This window comes from Bacillus rossius, chromosome 5, assembly GCF_032445375.1.
Source record: "Bacillus rossius redtenbacheri isolate Brsri chromosome 5, Brsri_v3, whole genome shotgun sequence".
Lineage (NCBI taxonomy): Eukaryota > Metazoa > Arthropoda > Insecta > Phasmatodea > Bacillidae > Bacillus > Bacillus rossius.
Window position 1 is genome coordinate 40,019,999 of NC_086333.1, and position 21,407 is coordinate 40,041,405.

General features: G+C 40.2%; 1 protein-coding gene across 1 annotated transcript in view; it reads right to left on the bottom strand.

Annotated features, from left to right (window-relative positions):
• The window catches only part of LOC134532242 (multidrug resistance protein homolog 49-like), a 140,973-nt gene that overhangs the window by 68,013 nt on the left and 51,553 nt on the right, over nt 1–21,407 (bottom strand). Inside the window, exons 9-10 of the mRNA XM_063368663.1 lie at nt 20,159–20,383; nt 5,763–5,888 (exon numbers count right to left, since the gene is read on the bottom strand). Of these exons, the coding sequence (XP_063224733.1) occupies nt 5,763–5,888; nt 20,159–20,383 (351 nt within the window). The remainder of the gene's footprint in view (nt 1–5,762; nt 5,889–20,158; nt 20,384–21,407) is intronic.

Consider the following 21,407-nt stretch of genomic DNA (forward strand, 5'->3'; position numbering starts at 1 on the left):
GCCCTCGCATACTTTCTCACTTGCTTTCTTTCTCAATCACATACTTGCACATATTTTTCTGCGAAGTTTCGCTTGGATCGAGCGTTGCAGCCTCGTACCCATGTATTTTTTGTGGGATATTCCAGTTTATGTATCATTATAGCTCTTTTACGCTTGTACTGTCACAAAATTTGTCAAATTGTTTGTTTTTATTAACACTTGTAAGATATTAACTGCTATTAAATAACACTTGGCAAATTTCTGGTGACGAAACACAAAATGACACAGAGTTATTGTGTTGGTGTAGGAATATTCCATTTATAAAACGTGTCTGACAAAAATGTAATGTTCATCATGACGTGTGAGAGCAAACCTTAAATTAGGTACTGATTTATAGAGTTATAAAATGATTAGACTTTAAGAGGTTTATTGTCAAATATAAATTTAAAACTATTTCAGAAGGTGTATGTTAATTATGGACTGCTAAGAATGAATTCGTTTTTAATACGTTATTTTACCACAGACTTGGTTATGTTTTCAGATAGCAAAGTTTTGTGTGTTTTGTGTTGAAATATCTGGCTGTCTGGTAAGTCTGATAAGTCTTGTTGAGTATTGCGTGAAGTAAATGTAAGGGATAAGGTTGCGCGGTTTTGCACAGAGGCTGGGTGTGACGGCAACTCTATTGGGCTACTGACCACAAAGCTACTGACTCGTTCATGAATCTGAATCATGTTGGTGGGTTGGGATTCAGCTTACGACCCTCGATATGTGTTCGTTACGAGTTAGCAATCAATTCCTTATTGAAATATGTAATACCCAGAAAAGCGATATTTGAAAACTACTTCCATATATACAAAACACAATATTATATATTTATTTATTTATTTAATTTTGACATTCAAAACTATGTAGGGTGCGACAAAATACTGGGGGCATTCAGCTATAAATACACTTGTTATGACAGAGCTGCAGCATTGTTCACTAACTTGCAATACTTCTGTAGCTGTTGCAGCTACTGAATAGTCACTTAAAGGGTGAGAAATACTTCACTAGGACTAAGAATTTTCAGTTTTATAATACAGAATGTCCATAAAAGAATGTCCATATTTCAATGGTATATTATAACAGTTCAATGCAGACTATTTACAGCAAATCATGCATCACAATGAAGGTAAACTAATCTAGTTTTTATTCACATATATCCAATATGTGCACCGTTAGATATTCGACACACATCAAACCTAAAGTCCAATTCTTCCCGCACTTTGGTTAACACGTCCGCAGTATAGGAAGCAATAGCTTCTTCAATTCTGGATCTCAACTCTGGCAAATCATTAGGTAGCGGTGGAACGTAGGCACTGGTGTTATGTCAGGTGAACGTAGAGGCCAGCTAAAAGGAGCTCTATCAGTGGTATATATTGATATGTCCGGAAACATGGTTAAGGATGTGGAGTCGGAGCCGAAGTCCGCCATCTTGGATTGTGACGTCACGGTGACCATCTTTAAAGACCTCGGCCTTAACCTTTGACTTTACCTACAAATTTTTCCAAACATTTGCAAACATTTGCCCAAAACACACCAATATTTCCAGTTTTTTAAAAAAAAATTCCAACAAAATCTAAAAAAAAATCCATATTTTGAGGGAAAAGTTCTCGTTTTGAGAGAAAATTATCCATTTTAGTGCCGAAAAAGGTCAACGCCTTGAAAATTCTCTAACGCAGCTTAAATTCACATGGGCAAGTCACCCTAAACCACCGGGGTTTATACCATTAAAAAGTCATGGTCGCCATTTTTAATTATGAAGTAACCACTGCAATTATCGTTATGGCTGCCATCTTAAAAATCCGTAAGTATTGTCCGATTTTAACAGGAAAAAAAATATAATCAATTAAATAATAATTAAGTTATAAATAAAAAACTAAAGCCATTTGAAAATCGCCCGCCATCATTAAAATCTGTATTTTTCATTCCAAAAATCGGGCAACTTTTTTAACTTAAAAAAATAAAATTTTAATAAGATTTTATTTTAAAAACGCACTTACTTCATTGAACTCGGAGAGTTTGGTTCAAACCCGGCGAGGTTAATTGATTAAATATGACAAAAGGACCTTCCTCCACGGAAGCCACCGGCAGACTTACCTCCCACCGCTAATGCCAAAGATTATATACCACCAGTTAGTATAGTGTCACGTCCACAATCTTGTTTTCGTCTGCTGGATCCGACATATTGTTTTCGTCTGCTAGAGGGTGCTACCACAATGTTAGTTTAATGTTTACCCGCTAAAGTACAGTAATCTATTATTGCCAGGGCGTCCGCCATCTTGTCGGCCGTCTTGACCCCCATCTTGGAAATCTGTAAATACAAAGTTTATTAAAATTTAATGTATTAAAATAATAATTGATACGATCGATTACAGTGCTTGGTTCAATCCCTAAACAATGCAAAAATGTTTATTCTATATAAAATAAATTATTAAATTTAAAATTGTGAAAAATCCTAGATAAAAGCTATGTATTTAATTCCTCATATACCAAGCCTCCAGTAAGCCGATGATGATATATTGGCGGCCACCTTGAAAATTCACAATAATAAACCTAGAAATTCGGGAAAAATTCCATGAATAATCAAAAAAATTAATCATTAAAATTATGATTGACTCGATCGATTCCCATATTTGGTTAGATTCTCGGCCAGTAAAAAGATTAACTTAAGTTTAAAATAAATGTAAATTATGAATCCAATTATATTTTTTGGAGTTTATAAATCATTCTCTCTAAGAAAACAACTCTATACAAGACACCTGTCAAACGAAATAAATATGTTGTAGCGCTGCCTACCATGGAAGTCTCTTTTTCGGTGCATAGAATTCCTCCCGATCAGTTTATATACCTATATTGCTATACGTATAGGCCAAGTGTCTTCGGACCACGAGACCAGCTCATATACAATGTCAGGCGTATAGAACAGACGTTTCCGAACCACAAGGCCTGCTTCTTCCTTCTTCTTCGGAAACAAATATAACATATTTCGAGCAATCAAGACAAACTTTTCGAACTGACAGAATTAAAGTATCGATAAAATCAATCACAAGCAATTAGACCAACGGAACATTAATTACGCTAACTAAAGTACCAAGAATACCTGAAAATTTTTGTATCAAGACCATTTGTTATCAACTAAGAAGGCCTTGTGGTTCAGCGAATTCTGATATATACGCCTGACATTGCACATGTGTTGGCCTTGTGGTCTGTAGACACTTGACCTATACGTACTGCATTCTTAATGAAATGGTTGGAAGATTCCATGCATCGAAAAATTAGACTTCCATGGTAGACAGTGCAACAACATATTTAATTCGTTGACAGGTAACTTGTATATCGTCGCTTTTCGTAGACAGAATGATTTATAAGTTCCATGAAATATAATATGAAACATAATTTATAGTTTATTTTAAACTTTGGTTAGTCTTATCACTGACCGAGAATCCAACAAAAGATGGGAATCGATCGAGTAAATCATTATTTTGATGATTTGTTTTTTTGTTATGATTTTTGGAAATTTTTCCAGAATTTCTTGGTTAATTATTATGAATCTCCAAGTGGTGGCCAATATATCATCATTGGCTTACTGGTGGCTGGATTATAAGGAAATTAAACTTTTTTTTAGGATATTTCACCATTTTAAATTGAATAATTTATTTTCCTAGAATAAACATTTTTGCTTCGTCCAGATATCGAACTAAACACTGTAACCAATCGATTCAATCATTATTTTGATAAGTGATGGTTTTTTTTTTAATTTTGGAATTTTCCTGAATTTCTAACTAATAAATACAGATGTCCAGGTTGGCGTTCAAAACGGCAGATAAGATGGCGAGCGCCCTGGAAATAATAGATTACTGCACCCTATAGAGGGTAAAAATTAAACTAATATGGTGGTAGCGCCCTCTAGCAGATGAAAAAAATGTCGGATTCAATATGGCGGCCTCCAGCAGACGAAAAGTAATTGACGGATATGGTGTCATACTAGCTTGGCGATATACATACCTTGGCATTAGTGATTGGAGTTCAGTCTTCCGGTGGCTTCCATGGAGGAACGACCTTCCGCCATTTTTATCTAAATTACCTTGCCGGGTTTAAACTGAAATCTTCAAGCTCCATGAAGTAAGTGCTTTTTTAAATAAAATTTTGTTAATTTTTTATTATATTATGTTTTAATAATTTAAAAAATTTACCTTTTGTTTTTTGGGATGAAAACTATGAATTTTCAAGATGGCAGACGGTTTTCAAAATGGCGAAAGTTTTTAATAAAATTTTTATTTATAATTTTCTTATTAATTTTAAATTTTTTCCTGCTAAAATCGGATAATTATTACTGATTTTCAAGATGGTGGTCATAACGATAATTCCAATTGTTACTTTATAATTAAAAATGGTAGCCATGACATCCTAATGGCTACCATTAGGATGTCATGACCTCGTCGAATTAGGCCGGCTTGCTAATAGGGAATTAAAGTCACTTTGGAGATTTTTCAAGCTGTTGACCTTTTTCAGGATTAAATCTGGGCATTTTCCCTTAAAACAAACTTTTTCCCTTGAAATAGGGATTTTTTTCTGATTTTTGAGATATTATTAGGAATTGTTTTCCAAAAACCGGAACATTTGGTGATTTTGGCGAATTTTGGGCAAATTTTCGCAGAATTTGATTTATTTTTGACAATTTTTTGGCAAGTTTTGAAGATCAAGGTCATGCAAGTTGGTCGGACATCGGCTCCGGCTCCACATCCTGAACCCTGTTTCCGGACTTACCAATACATACCTACTTCTTCCGTCGTCTCGACCATTACGACCAATCCATCGTTCAACCACTCTCGAACGAACGAAAATCAACATGGAACCGAAATTTCATATTAAATATTAGCAAATTGCCGAATACAAAACGATTTACGCCCAGGACTTGCCATTCTGCGTATAGGTGGAGCTACAAGCGAAAGAAAATCAAAAACGAATGCGCTTATCTAAATCTGCTTAAATTAATCTTTAATTGTGATCTTAAAACATTACTATACTACGCTCACAGTTAATATTCATAACTGGGACATTCTCTTATGGACATGATGCATCCTGTTTAATTATTTACTGCCTTTCATATGTTAAAATATAAATTTCGAATATGCATTATTGACGCGACAACGTCTAATAAATCGATTAACGCCGGCTGCACGCACGAAAAAGTGTCCCGTAACACACATTGCCCCGTTACGCTCATTGTACGCTTGCGCCGCATCTATCTCTCTTCCACTCGATTGCAACAACCATCGATTTGACTTTTGCGAGGGACATTAAACTTGGAACACTCCCATTCGTTTCCTACTTTTCCTATCATCGTCCTATCCTTCACAGAATAACACAGATTGGAAGAAGTTAAATAGCAAACAAGTATAAAAGTTATAGTTAAAATAATCTCTTCGTTGAAGTGATAAACATATTTGAATTAATGAGTGCAAATAAAAGTTAATTTATCAGTTAAATTGTAGATTTCATTTCACTCCTTCTTTGTATCCATACAAAATTGTGATATTTTCAATAAAAAATTATTCAATTTTATTCATAAAAGTATTGCAATCAGCTCATCGATGTTTTGTTATGACGTTGTCACGTTGAACTATCGTCCGTAAACCGACTTTACAGACAACCAGTTATTTTTTAAAATGGGTCTGAGACGACAGACGCTCCTAGCAGCTGTTGGCTGAGCGCGGAATGGAGGCTGCAGAGGCGCTGACCTGTCCCCGGAGCGGGTCGTATAGCCTCTGCACGAGCTGGAGCACGGTGGACTTGCCGCAGCCGGAGCTGCCCACCAGCGCCACCGTCTCCCCTCTCTTCACCTCCAGATCCAGGCCCTGCAGCACCTGCCCACAAGGAAGCACGTGCCGGAACAACACCCGCGCCAGCCGTCGCTCGGATTTTCATATACCACTAGCTGCAGTACCCAGCGTTGCCCGGGCTGAACACAGGGTGAAGGGGAACTGCTTAGAGGATCAGATGTAGTCAGTAATTGTCTTCTTAATTTAAATGTCAAGTGTGCAAAATAATTTATATCACTTTCAGATCCAGACAGACGTTGTTCTTCCAGTTTACAGTTATTTACCTGGTCTGTATGTAATCTAGACTCTATAAAGCAATATAGAAAAAAAAACTGAAAAATAAGGGAGTAGTATATAATAGTATTTCCTAGATCAGGATGCAGGTAGTGGATTGAAGATTGTCGGTCCGCCATCTTGGATTCTGACGTCACGGCGGCCATCTTGGATTGTGACGTCACGGCGGCCATCTTGGATAAGCGTAACGGGACACAGCGTAACGCGACATAACGTAACGGGACAAGTAGATCACGGCGGCCATTTTGGATCCGCCATCTTGGATCTGCCATTTTGGATGATGTCATTGTGTGTGTTCTCGAACATTCCGACGTTGTGTTTTCCGACATATTGGATCCTATTAATGCTGCAATTTTTGTTACAGTCGCCATCTTGAAATTTGGACGCCATCTTGAAAATCTTTAATTATTATCCGATTTTAATGAAAAAAATTCCAAAATTCATCAAAAAATTAACTTATTCGAATTCTGATTAATTATATCGATCATCGTCCTCGGTTCGAACCCGGTGAGTGCAAAAAAAACTAAAAATGGCGACAGGCTCCTTCCTCAATGGTGGATGCAGGCAGACTGACTCCTACCACTTTTTTTTCAAAGCATATATATCATCACCTAGTATGACGACATGTCCGCCATCTTTTCTTCGTCCGCTGGAGATCACCATCTTATTTTCGTCCGCTAGAGTGTGCTGATACCATGTTAGTATAATTATCTGGTCACCACACCTTACACCTTGACATTGAACATTGACCTTGACCTTAAAATTTGACCTTGACCTTGAACTTTGACCTTGACCTTGAAATTTGACCTTGACCTTGAAATTTGACCTTGACCTTGAAATTTGACCTTGACCTTGAAATTAGACTTTGTCCTTGAAATTTGACTTTGTCCTTGAAATTTGACTTTGTCCTTGTCGACCATCATGGATCCGAAATTTTATGTTCAGTACAGGCTACCAGGAGCTACCACCTGCTGGAGTACACCATCTTGTGTGTGTACTTGTATTATAGAGTACATTTCCATCTGGATAATTTTATTCTAACCCGCTACAGTGCAGTAATCATTTATTACGGAGGTGCCCCCCCGCCATCTTGAAATTCGGCCGCCATCTTGAAATCATGTAATAATGTAGCTAGAAAAGCGGGAAAAATTCCAAAATTCATTAAATAAATCACTCATTAACTTACATATCGATTCGATCCGCTCCAGTCCTTGGTTCGATCCTCGATCGATGCAATAATGTTTAATTTTATGAAAAAAATAATAATTCCAATAAACCATGTTCAACATTTTTAAAGAGACTTTAAATCATCTACTACCATCATCCTATCAGACATCAAGACCACCATATTGGAAATTCGTAATTGTAATGCTAGAGATTCGGGAAAAAGTTAAAAATTCATTAAATAAATTTGTAATCCATATAATGATTGATTGGATCGACTAATGTCCTTGGTTCGATCCCTGGCCGATACAAAACAACTTTAATATTTTAAAAAAAGTACCACTAAAGTGACAGGTGTGAGAAAATAAAATACACCACAAGTTCCTTTAAAAAAACTTTTATTACATACATACTACACTACTACAAGTACAAAAAAATACACAGACAAATTACTAAAGCCTTTTGGATTCCTCGATTCAAACAGTCTTCTTATTGTACGGACTAAGCCTTTTACATGACTTTAAATGTCTATCCTATCCGGTCATCACCGCAGCCAGAGACAGACTGAAGTTCATATCACTTATATAGTCTCATTAGCCGGTACAACACATGAGTCAAATCAATAACCATGTTCATTATAGGTCTCGGAGCATTTTTTATAATGACGATGTAAGCTATCGAGACGTGAAATTAGTTTATTGCACTTATTGCACTGAAATTGTATTGTTTGAACATTATTAGAACAACCGCTTCTTTCATGTCTGCGAGCATTTGAGGTGATAGTAAATGATGCACCACAGTATTTGCACTGATGCGAAGTACGCTCTTCATTAATTGAAGTATTCAATGCTGATGAAACTTCAGCTGATGGTGGAACAGCACATATCGAAGTCTCCTTTAGTGTTGTCAGAGGCGTTGCCAACGGGATCTGCTCCAACATCGTCGGCGCTGACGTCATGGTTCCCGTAGTCGATTCTACATCCTCCATCGAGTACGACGTTAAAGTCGGTAAAGATGCCATCGAAGTCTCAAGAACAGGCAATTACACGACTTATGCACCAGAAGAAACAAACTAGGTGATCCGTACACCGTCGACGGCAGTAACAAACTGAGCGTCCTGCTGTCTAGGACTCGTTTATATACATTAACCGGTTTGAATAATACGCTAGTCAAATCAAGAACAATTTACTAAAATACTAGAGTCAAAACAACATTAAAAAAATAGAAGCACCATCAAAAAAGGAAGCACATTTGGAAGCATCATCAAAAAAGGAAAAACAATAGGAAGCACCGCCAACGAAAAGGCAGCACATTTGGAAGCACCGTCATCGAAAAGGCAGCACATTTGGAAGCACCGACAACGAAAAGCAGCACATTTGGAAGCACCGACAACGAAAAGGCAGCACATTTGGAAGCACCGACAACGAAAAGGCAGCACATTTGGAAGCACCGACAACGAAAAGGCAGCACATTTGGAAGCACCATCATCGAAAAGGCAGCACATTTGGAAGCTCCATCAACAAAAAAAGGCTAAAAGGAAGCACAAGTTACGAGATCTAAGTCTTAGTTAGAAATCAGAATACAAAAATAAAAACATTAAATTCTTATAATTTAAATTATTTATTTTATTGCTTTACATTATACAAATGCAAGTAAAAAAAGCCATTATTGTATGGAGCCAGCATTCCTCAGTTCCTTGAGTATGAAGGATATTTCTTTGATGCACGAATAGTTTCCTGCACAAAGCGAACCATGTAGAAGTCTTAGCCGGTCAACCAATATGTTTGGATCTTTCCATGAAGTGTAATCATTCTCTTCTACCACCATCTTCCTTGCACCTTTATAATAAATATTATGATCTCTGGTGTCTTCCGTTTTACCACCAACCTCAGGGTAACTTTCATGTTTGAGATGGTGATCATCACAAGCTTGATCAGATTTATTTAATATATCACGTCGTTTCCATCGTTTCGGTCTCAGGACACCGCCACATTCTTCGATCTTGGCAGCTTTAGGTGCTTCATCATAGTCTATGTCTTTGTCAACAGCCTCAGAGTCACTGTAACAATCACCGTAGAAGGAATCGTCTTCACCCAATTTACCGTAATAATTCGATGTTGATGATGTTGAAGTGTCTTCATCGTCTTCATGCTTCCTTTTTAGGAGTCCATCATTTTTACAAAGTAGGAAAGGTCTACTTGAATTCGGCTGGAATATATTCTCACTTTTCACGTTAAGGATTCTTCCATTGTCTTCATTCTTCCGTAAATCATCAACCTTCTTCAATTTAAGTTCTTTGTCGAGATCGGAAGAGCCAAGAAAATTATTGTCGTAATGCAGATCACTCTTCCTTAGGCTAGTAGATTCATCGTTGTCCTCTAGCTTGTACGCAGGCTTGGCGCTACAAGTTCTGCCATGTCTTTTTAGGCTCTCTCTCCGCGTAAACGACTTGCTACATCGAACACAACTTATCATATTGCGCAGTGGATTTTTAACACAGTCATTCTTCTCGTGTTGTCTTTTATTCTTTCTCAAGATAAACTCTTTACTGCAAAACTTACACCTATGTTCTTTCGATACAGCGTCAGATCCCAAATCGGAATTCATATTAGTTACTGAGACTACTGCCAGATACCAATTGAGTGTTTTAAATTAGATTCAATACTTAAATAGAAATTTTTTCATATTTCATCAGCGATAATTAATATATCTCATGCAAAAGTACTTTATGCATGTAGTTCTGCTTTTCAACAACAGATGTCGCCACATGTTGCTTGCAGGTAAATAATATTTAGTTCTTTTATGCGGGATGCGGGATGCTCATTAACGATCGCAAAAGAAGGATGGCTTCGCTAGACTCCAAGGAAAAGGAAGTTCGTCTTGCATGTTGGTGCTCCACAGATGTCTCATGGCGTAATATTAATTTGACTGAGTAATGATATTTGTTAATTCCACCTGATAAAAATATTGCAAGTTTTGATTTAGTAGCAGAAATTATCGAATTAAATGTAACTCCAAATAAAATGACATGTCTCATTAGACCAAAAAAAATCCATGCAGAGAGCGGTTTCTCAGAATAGTCAGAAACACTTGAAGAAACCACAGGAATGATTGCAAGAACACGGGAAAAACCATCAAAATATTGTCAAATATAATCAGGAGCACACTGAGAAAACCACCATAATATTAACAATAATAATCGGAAGCACACGGAGAAAACCATCATAATATTGACCAGATTAATCGGAAGCACACAGAGAAAACCACCACATGTTTTCTTTGATATCATAAAATTACAAGAAAAAATATTTAAAAATAAAAATAAATTAATAAAAAAATTAAAAAATAAAAAAAATGCATAAATTTCTGGCTTGTACAAAAACTCTATCTTTGCTCAACAATGATAAGTTTACAAGCTAGCAGAAACTGTTTATCCTTTTTTTTTAATTTTTTTATTTTTTTATTAATTTATTTTTATTTTTAAATATTTTTTCTTGTAATTTTATGATATCAAAGAAAACATGTGGTGGTTTTCTCTGTGTGCTTCCGATTAATCTGGTCAATATTATGATGGTTTTCTCCGTGTGCTTCCGATTATTATTGTTAATATTATGGTGGTTTTCTCAGTGTGCTCCTGATTATATTTGACAATATTTTGATGGTTTTTCCCGTGTTCTTGCAATCATTCCTGTGGTTTCTTCAAGTGTTTCTGACTATTCTGAGAAACCGCTCTCTGCATGGATTTTTTTTGGTCTAATGAGACATGTCATTTTATTTGGAGTTACATTTAATTCGATAATTTCTGCTACTAAATCAAAACTTGCAATATTTTTATCAGGTGGAATTAACAAATATCATTACTCAGTCAAATTAATATTACGCCATGAGACATCTGTGGAGCACCAACATGCAAGACGAACTTCCTTTTCCTTGGAGTCTAGCGAAGCCATCCTTCTTTTGCGATCGTTAGTGAGCATCCCGCATCCCGCATAAAAGAACTAAATATTATTTACCTGCAAGCAACATGTGGCGACATCTGTTGTTGAAAAGCAGAACTACATGCATAAAGTACTTTTGCATGAGATATATTAATTCTCGCTGATGAAATATGAAAAAATTTCTATTTAAGTATTGAATCTAATTTAAAACACTCAATTGGTATCTGGCATTAGTCTCAGTAACTAATATGAATTCCGATTTGGGATCTGACGCTGTATCGAAAGAACATAGGTGTAAGTTTTGCAGTAAAGAGTTTATCTTGAGAAAGAATAAAAGACAACACGAGAAGAATGACTGTGTTAAAAATCCACTGCGCAATATGATAAGTTGTGTTCGATGTAGCAAGTCGTTTACGCGGAGAGAGAGCCTAAAAAGACATGGCAGAACTTGTAGCGCCAAGCCTGCGTACAAGCTAGAGGACAACGATGAATCTACTAGCCTAAGGAAGAGTGATCTGCATTACGACAATAATTTTCTTGGCTCTTCCGATCTCGACAAAGAACTTAAATTGAAGAAGGTTGATGATTTACGGAAGAATGAAGACAATGGAAGAATCCTTAACGTGAAAAGTGAGAATATATTCCAGCCGAATTCAAGTAGACCTTTCCTACTTTGTAAAAATGATGGACTCCTAAAAAGGAAGCATGAAGACGATGAAGACACTTCAACATCATCAACATCGAATTATTACGGTAAATTGGGTGAAGACGATTCCTTCTACGGTGATTGTTACAGTGACTCTGAGGCTGTTGACAAAGACATAGACTATGATGAAGCACCTAAAGCTGCCAAGATCGAAGAATGTGGCGGTGTCCTGAGACCGAAACGATGGAAACGACGTGATATATTAAATAAATCTGATCAAGCTTGTGATGATCACCATCTCAAACATGAAAGTTACCCTGAGGTTGGTGGTAAAACGGAAGACACCAGAGATCATAATATTTATTATAAAGGTGCAAGGAAGATGGTGGTAGAAGAGAATGATTACACTTCATGGAAAGATCCAAACATATTGGTTGACCGGCTAAGACTTCTACATGGTTCGCTTTGTGCAGGAAACTATTCATGCATCAAAGAAATATCCTTCATACTCAAGGAACTGAGGAATGCTGGCTACATACAATAATGGCTTTTTTTACTTGCATTTGTATAATGTAAAGCAATAAAATAAATAATTTAAATTATAAGAATTTAATGTTTTTATTTTTGTATTCTGATTTCTAACTAAGACTTAGATCTCGTAACTTGTGCTTCCTTTTAGCCTTTTTTTGTTGATGGAGCTTCCAAATGTGCTGCCTTTTCGATGATGGTGCTTCCAAATGTGCTGCCTTTTCGTTGTCGGTGCTTCCAAATGTGCTGCCTTTTCGTTGTCGGTGCTTCCAAATGTGCTGCCTTTTCGTAGTCGGTGCGTCCAAAATGTGCTGCCTTTTCGTTGTCGGTGCTGCCAAATGTGCTGCCTTATCGTTGTCGGTGCTTCCAAATGTGCTGCCTTTTCGTTGTCGGTGCTTCCAAATGTGCTGCCTTTTCGTTGTCGGTGCTTCCAAATGTGCTGCCGTTTCGTTGTCGGTGCTTCCAAATGTGCTGCCTTTTCGTTGTCGGTGCTTCCAAATGTGCTGCCTTTTCGTTGTCGGTGCTTCCAAATGTGCTGCCTTTTCGTTGTCGGTGCGTCCAAAATGTGCTGCCTTTTCGTTGTCGGTGCTTCCAAATGTGCTGCCTTTTCGTTGTCGGTGCTTCCAAATGTGCTGCCTTTTCGTAGTCGGTGCTTCCAAATGTGCTGCCTTTTCGTTGTCGGTGCTTCCAAATGTGCTGCCTTTTCGTTGTCGGTGCTTCCAAATGTGCTGCCTTTTCGTAGTCGGTGCGTCCAAAATGTGCTGCCTTTTCGTTGTCGGTGCTGCCAAATGTGCTGCCTTATCGTTGTCGGTGCTTCCAAATGTGCTGCCTTTTCGTTGTCGGTGCTTCCAAATGTGCTGCCTTTTCGTTGTCGGTGCTGCCAAATGTGCTGCCTTTTCGTTGTCGGTGCTTCCAAATGTGCTGCCTTTTCGATGACGGTGCTTCCAAATGTGCTGCCTTTTCGTAGTCGGTGCTTCCAAATGTGCTGCCTTTTCGTTGTCGGTGCTGTCAAATGTGCTGCCTTTTCGTTGTCGGTGCTTCCAAATGTGCTGCTTTTCGTTGTCGGTGCTTCCAAATGTGCTGCCTTTTCGATGACGGTGCTTCCAAATTTGCTGCCTTTTCGTTGGCGGTGCTTCCTATTGTTTTTCCTTTTTTGATGATGCTTCCAAATGTGCTTCCTTTTTTGATGGTGCTTCTATTTTTTTAATGTTGTTTTGACTCTAGTATTTTAGTAAATTGTTCTTGATTTGACTAGCGTATTATTCAAACCGGTTAATGTATATAAACGAGTCCTAGACAGCAGGACGCTCAGTTTGTTACTGCCGTCGACGGTGTACGGATCACCTAGTTTGTTTCTTCTGGTGCATAAGTCGTGTAATTGCCTGTTCTTGAGACTTCGATGGCATCTTTACCGACTTTAACGTCGAACTCGATGGAGGATGTAGAATCGACTACGGGAACCATGACGTCAGTGCCGACGATGTTGGAGCAGATCCCGTTGGCAACGCCTCTGACAACACTAAAGGAGACTTCGATATGTGCTGTTCCACCATCAGCTGAAGTTTCATCAGCATTGAATACTTCAATTAATGAAGAGCGTACTTCGCATCAGTGCAAATACTGTGGTGCATCATTTACTATCACCTCAAATGCTCGCAGACATGAAAGAAGCGGTTGTTCTAATAATGTTCAAACAATACAATTTCAGTGCAATAAGTGCAATAAACTAATTTCACGTCTCGATAGCTTACATCGTCATTATAAAAAATGCTCCGAGACCTATAATGAACATGGTTATTGATTTGACTCATGTGTTGTACCGGCTAATGAGACTATATAAGTGATATGAACTTCAGTCTGTCTCTGGCTGCGGTGATGACCGGATCGGATAGACATTTAAAGTCATGTAAAAGGCTTAGTCCGTACAATAAGAAGACTGTTTGAATCGAGGAATCCAAAAGGCTTTAGTAATTTTTCTGTGTATTTTTTTGTACTTGTAGTAGTGTAGTATGTATGTAATAAAAGTTTTTTTAAAGGAACTTGTGGTGTATTTTATTTTCTCAAACCTGTCACTTTAGTGGTACTTTTTTTAAAATATTAAAGTTGTTTTGTATCGGCCAGGGATCGAACCAAGGACATTAGTCGATCCAATCAATCATTATATGGATTACTAATTTATTTAATGAATTTTTAACTTTTTCCCGAATCTCTAGCATTACAATTACGAATTTCCAATATGGTGGTCTTGATGTCTGATAGGATGATGGTAGTAGATGATTTAAAGTCTCTTTAAGAATTTTGAACATGGTTTGTTGGAATTATTATTTTTTTCATAAAATTAAACATTATTGCATCGATCGAGGATCGAACCAAGGACTGGAGCGGATCGAATCGATATGTAAGTTAATGAGTGATTTATTTAATGAATTTTGGAATTTTTCCCGCTTTTCTAGCTACATTATTACATGATTTCAAGATGGCGGCCGAATTTCAAGATGGCGGGGGGGCACCTCCGTAATAAATGATTACTGCACTGTAGCGGGTTAGAATAAAATTATCCAGATGGAAATGTACTCTATAATACAAGTACACACACAAGATGGCGTACTCCAGCAGGTGGTAGCTCCTGGTAGCCTGTACTGAACATAAAATTTCGGATCCATGATGGTCGACAAGGACAAAGTCAAATTTCAAGGACAAAGTCAAATTTCAAGGACAAAGTCTAATTTCAAGGTCAAGGTCAAATTTCAAGGTCAAGGTCAAATTTCAAGGTCAAGGTCAAAGTTCAAGGTCAAGGTCAAATTTCAAGGTCAAGGTCAAAGTTCAAGGTCAAGGTCAAAGTTCAAGGTCAAGGTCAAAGTTCATGGTCAAGGTCAAAGTTCAAGGTCAAGGTCAAATTTTAAGGTCAAGGTCAATGTTCAATGTCAAGGTGTAAGGTGTGGTGACCAGATAATTATACTAACATGGTATCAGCACACTCTAGCGGACGAAAATAAGATGGTGATCTCCAGCGGACGAAGAAAAGATGGCGGACATGTCGTCATACTAGGTGATGATATATATGCTTTGAAAAAAAAGTGGTAGGAGTCAGTCTGCCTGCATCCACCATTGAGGAAGGAGCCTGTCGCCATTTTTAGTTTTTTTTGCACTCACCGGGTTCGAACCGAGGACGATGATCGATATAATCAATCAGAATTCGAATAAGTTAATTTTTTGATGAATTTTGGAATTTTTTTCATTAAAATCGAATAATAATTAAAGATTTTCAAGATGGCGTCCAAATTTCAAGATGGCGACTGTAACAAAAATTGCTGCATTAATAGGATCCAATATGTCGGAAAACACAACGTCGGAATGTTCGAGAACACACACAATGACATCATCCAAAATGGCAGATCCAAGATGGCGGATCCAAAATGGCCGCCGTGATCTACTTGTCCCGTTACGTTATGTCGCGTTACGCTGTGTCCCGTTACGCTTATCCAAGATGGCCGCCGTGACGTCACAATCCAAGATGGCCGCCGTGACGTCAGAATCCAAGATGGTGGACCAACAATCTTCAATCCACTACCTGCATCCTGATCTAGGAAATACTATTATATACTACTTAAGGGATTACTAATATTGAAAAGATTCTATTATCTAGCTAATGCTCGGCATGCATTGCAATGCCTCATTCAGTTTTGTTTTGTAATATGTTTGAAGTAGTTACACATATACAAATAATCTATCCATGTCTCTAAATATAAATTTATCTCTATCTACATCTATAGTCCTATATATCTATGTACCTCTCTATCTGTATTTATCTCTTTATATCTACATATATACCTCACACTATCTCTATGTATTCTATATGAGGGTACTGATTGCTTCGTTGTTAATATCACACGGGTGTTTTTTACTTGTATGGTAAAATTAAGAATGATAAGGCATCTAGTGCGTGGCAACAATGTTAATAGGCAATAATAAACTTCTAGCGCCTGCGGCATTGTCAACACACACTTCGTACGTGTACTGCATGTTGTATCTAACCCCCTCCAACGCATTTGATTCTAAATTGGACTTTTAGTAAGGATCCCTAATGTTATTGATATTATAATATAGCCTATAGCCTTCCTCGATAAATGTACTATCCAACACTGAAAGAATTTTTCTAATCGGACCAGTGGTTCCTGAGATTAACGCGTTCAAACAAACAAACTCTGCAGCTTTATAATATTAGTATAGATATTCCTTTTTGGACGAAATGCACTTTTAACCATAAAATTTACCACCATCTGACGTTTTTTCTATTGACACACAGCTCTAAGAGCTACAAAATGTCAAAAATTAACATATATTTAGGTATAAAATCGTTGAGTATAAATGTGCGGCACTATTTAAAATTCTTTGAATCTGCTCTCTTTAAAACAAATTGGTATTCGTGACATAGTATCTTGTGCCTCGGAGGGATGGATATGTTTTTTTTTTGCTTTACCTACCGCGGGGTAGTACACAAGTTGATAATCAAGAGAAATATGTGCAAAATAAATTTACTTGCAAAAAATTGTTCAATGTGTGAAACAACCATGAGAAATTTGCTTTGTTCGTCCTTACTTCATCTATAAACAGAAACTGTTCTCTTCGGGTTTTTTTTTCTTTAGGTATTTTGGGGAAAGGCTACCTCGTATAAGCATTACAATGGTGCGACTTCCGGAAAACCTTTACATCGATTTTCGTTCCATTTTCGCTAGACCCCAAAACATCGCAACTCAAAATATTTATATATAGCTATATTTATTTATGTATATGTATGAACACGATAACTGCCGTAATTTTTTAGAAATCATCTCCAAAATTATTAATACATAAATAAGTAATGGAAAATCTCGATCGAAATTGTAAAGGAACAAAATCCGATCTATGTGGTAGATAGAAATGGGGAAGTTTTTTTTTTTTTTTTTTTAGAAAACAGAGGCTGCTACTCTTTTAATATAACTAGTATCGCATCGGTATGAAGTTATTACGTCGCATTAGACCTATAAAAAACTTGTTTAAATAATTTTTTATCATAACTGCAAGAGGTGAAAAAAATAGGTTGTAGGACTAATTTAAGTTTATGTAGAGTTAATTATAGGTCACTTACAGCCAAGCTAGATTCCTGAGGATGATGTTCGTTCCTGAAAATCAGTTAGAGAAATGACACTTGTATAAGTATCTAATACTCTTTGAAATTGAGTTTAGTAATACAGTGATTCAAATGTAAAATTGTCAAATATCTATTATGACAAATCCTCCGAAAATTTTCATAAATATACGGATAAATTAGTAAATTAGTGCGTATTGAAAAATCGTATTGGAGTATTTTTTTTTAAATTATCTGGCAAAGTCTAGAGTAAAATGAGCATCTTTTTTCACATGTCTGTTTTAACGGAACATGGAGTACAGGATCCATGTAGTTTTTTTTTACGAAGATCCAGTTATCTGGAATAATGAATAAGTCTCTATTTATTTGAGGTGCATTGCTCGTTTAAAAGTCTATAGATTTAATTTAATTTCTAACTGTTTATCGTCATCACCTTGCTGGGCACATAGGGTGTATATGATGTGCTATACGTCTCCCGAGTCTAGTTACGGGCCACAGAGAACCTCAGAACCTCGTGTTCAGTTCCAGGTGGCCAATGGCAAGCTCCTGTTCTGGATGGAAGTCGCGTCCCTAACCCTGGCGGCAATCCTGGCCGCAGGGAGACTCTTCTCTGCAGGAACTGAACCGGTTACTAGACCAAACCGAAGTCTCGGGCCACGTTTGCTAGGTATCAGGGGCATACCTTAAACATTTCGAGTTGGAGGTAGGAGAAGTCTCGCGCAGAGATTGTGTGGCGAGTCTTGGCGGAGGAGGCTCGAGCCTTGTGCCGCTGCATGGTGGTGATTGCAAGTGGGTGCGTAGGTGTTGGAGGTGGTTAGGGACAGGGAAAAATTTCGCGGGGTTCAATGACCTCCAGGATGAACTCCATAGTTCTACGTACACACGGTCAAATGTACACCCACTCATTTGGCTGCTGTCTTGTGAAACGTCCCAACGTAAAAGCCTGTGATTGGATAAAGCTTTGGTAGGGTGTTTTCTCGTTGGCCCGTCCAGGCGTCATCCAGGTGAGTTGTGAGCCAACAAGCAGAGTTGTTTTAGCCTAATCGCGAAATGAATTCGCGAATTTTTCCGGTCTCTAGAGGTGGTAGATGATACTAGGTAGTGTATGGATAGCGGTGGTGGCAGGTGCCGTGTGGGACCGCCCTCGAGAGCGCGGTGAGGGGGTGAGTGGGTGAGGGGGTGAGGTGGTGAGGGGGAGAGGGTGAGGGGGTGAGGGGGTGAGGGGGTGAGGGGGTGAGGGGGTGAGGGGGTGAGGGGGTGAGGGGGTGAGGGGGTGAGGTGGTGAGGTGGTGAGGTGGTGAGGGGCTGAGCGGCTGAGGCGGTGAGGGGGTGAGGGGGTGAGGGGGTGAGGGGGTGAGGGGGTGAGGGGGTGAGGGGGTGAGGGGGTGTGGGGGTGAGTAGGTGAGGGGAGGGGGTGAGGGGGTGAGGGGGTGAGGGGGTGAGGGGGTGAGGTGGTGAGGGGGTGAGGAGGTGTGGGGGTGAGTAGGTGAGGGGAGGGGGTGAGGGGGTGAGGTGGTGAGGTGGTGAGGTGGTGAGGTGGTGAGGGGCTGAGCGGCTGAGGTGGTGAGGTGGTGAGGTGGTGAGGGGGTGAGGGGGTGAGGGGGTGAGGGGGTGAGGGGGTGAGGTGGTGAGGTGGTGAGGTGGTGAGGGGGTGAGGGGGAGAGGGTGAGGGGGAGAGGGTGAGGGGGTGAGGGGGTGAGGGGGTGAGGGGGTGAGGGGGTGAGGGGGTGAGGGGGTGAGGTGGTGAGGGGGTGAGGAGGTGTGGGGGTGAGTAGGTGAGGGGAGGGGGTGAGGGGGTGAGGTGGTGAGGTGGTGAGGTGGTGAGGTGGTGAGGGGCTGAGCGGCTGAGGTGGTGAGGGGGTGAGGGGGTGAGGGGGTGAGGGGGTGAGGGGGTGAGGTGGTGAGGTGGTGAGGGGGTGAGGGGGTGAGGTGGTGAGGTGGTGAGGCGGTGAGGGGGTGAGGGGGTGAGGGGGTGAGGGGGTGAGGTGGTGAGGTGGTGAGGGGGAGAGGGTGAGGGGGGTGAGGGGGTGAGGGGGTGAGGTGGTGAGGGGGTGAGGGGGTGAGGGGGTGAGGGGGTGAGGTGGTGAGGGGGTGAGGAGGTGTGGGGGTGAGTAGGTGAGGGGAGGGGGTGAGGGGGTGAGGTGGTGAGGTGGTGAGGTGGTGAGGGGCTGAGCGGCTGAGGTGGTGAGGGGGTGAGGGGGTGAAGGGGTGAGGGGGTGAGGGGGTGAGGGGGTGAGGGGGTGAGGGGGTGAGGGGGTGAGGTGGTGAGGTGGTGAGGTGGTGAGGGGCTGAGCGGCTGAGGCGGTGAGTTGGTGAGGGGGTGAGGGGAGGGGGTGAGGGGGTGAGGTGGTGAGGGGGTGAGGTGGTGAGGTGGTGAGGGGCTGAGCGGCTGAGGTGGTGAGGGGGTGAGGGGGTGAGTAGGTGAGGGGAGAGGGTGAGGGGGTGAGGTGGTGAGGTGGTGAGGTGGTGAGGGGCTGAGCGGCTGAGGTGGTGAGGGGGTGAGGGGGTGAGGGGGTGAGGGGGTGAGGGGGTGAGGGGGTGAGGTGGTGAGGTGGTGAGGTGGTGAGATGGTGAGGGGGTGAGTTGTAGAGAGGGTGAGGGGCGGGGCGGCGCCCACCTCGACCTGCGGCCGCGCCGGGTAGTTGAAGTGCACGCCGCACAGCCGCACGCGGCCGTCCATGGCGGGCGGCTTGCGGCCGGCGTCGCTGAGGCCGTCGATGCCGGAGGGCCGCTCCACGACGGCGAACACGGCGGCCGCCGCGCCGCGCGCCACGGCAAACGCCTCGATGTGCGGCGACGCCAGCCCCATGTTCATGGCGCCGGCCAGCACTCCGAACAGCACCTGCGACCCCGGGCCCTCGCGGTCAACCCAGCCACACAGATACCTACACTGAGAGAAAGGTTTGTTTGCCTCAACCAAATATTTGTTTATACATGGCGAGATAAATATTTTTTTTTTGTTAATTCAAATAAATATTTTTTTTCAGAAACATACAGCAATACTAAAAAAAAAAAAAAAAGTTTAATGCAGTGCGTTTTTTGCATAACGTACAAAATGGTTACCATGCAACAGAGCCGACTCAAGCCAGGGTTAGGGACGCGACTTCCATCCTCGAGTAGGAGACGTTGGAACTGAACGTGAGGTTCTGAGGTTCTCTGTGGCCCGTAACTTGACTCGGGAGACGTCTAGCACATCGTATATACCCTATGTGCCCTGGCGGCAATCCTGGCCGCAGGGAGACTCTTCTCTGCAGGAACTAAAATGAGCTTCTTACTTTCTGCAGAAAATATTTTTTTTTATATAAATATTTTGTAGTAGGAAAGATTCTGTTGACCCAAACAAAATGATTTTGACAACTCAAATGTATATTTGGTTAGGTGTAACAAATTTGTTTTGTCACTTACCGAGTTTGGTCAATCTTACGAAATATTTTGTTCCTCCAAGTAAATATTTGTTTCGCCATATATAAACAAATATTTTTTTGATTCAAACAAACCCCATTTCTCTGTGTACATGGCAGGAGGTAGGGTGTTTTAACCGTTTTCCCTCTTTTTTCTTTCAAATCATTTCAATTATATTTAGTGGTAATGATACATATTTAGAATTTTGGGTGGCAAGAGGGGGGGGGGGTTGTACCCCCATCTTTCCTCGCTGCGTAGATCTCAGAAACTAGGGAACTAGCCGTCTTTTTTTAATATATTATTTCGTTTTTCATTTGGAAAAACTATAAAATGCAGTCCTCATGATTATTATAGTCACGGAAATACCGAAATAGCTTCGTACTTTCTGCAGAAAATATTTTTTTTTTCAGAAACATACAGCAATACTAAAAAAAAAAAAGTTTAAGGCAGTACGTTTTTTGCAT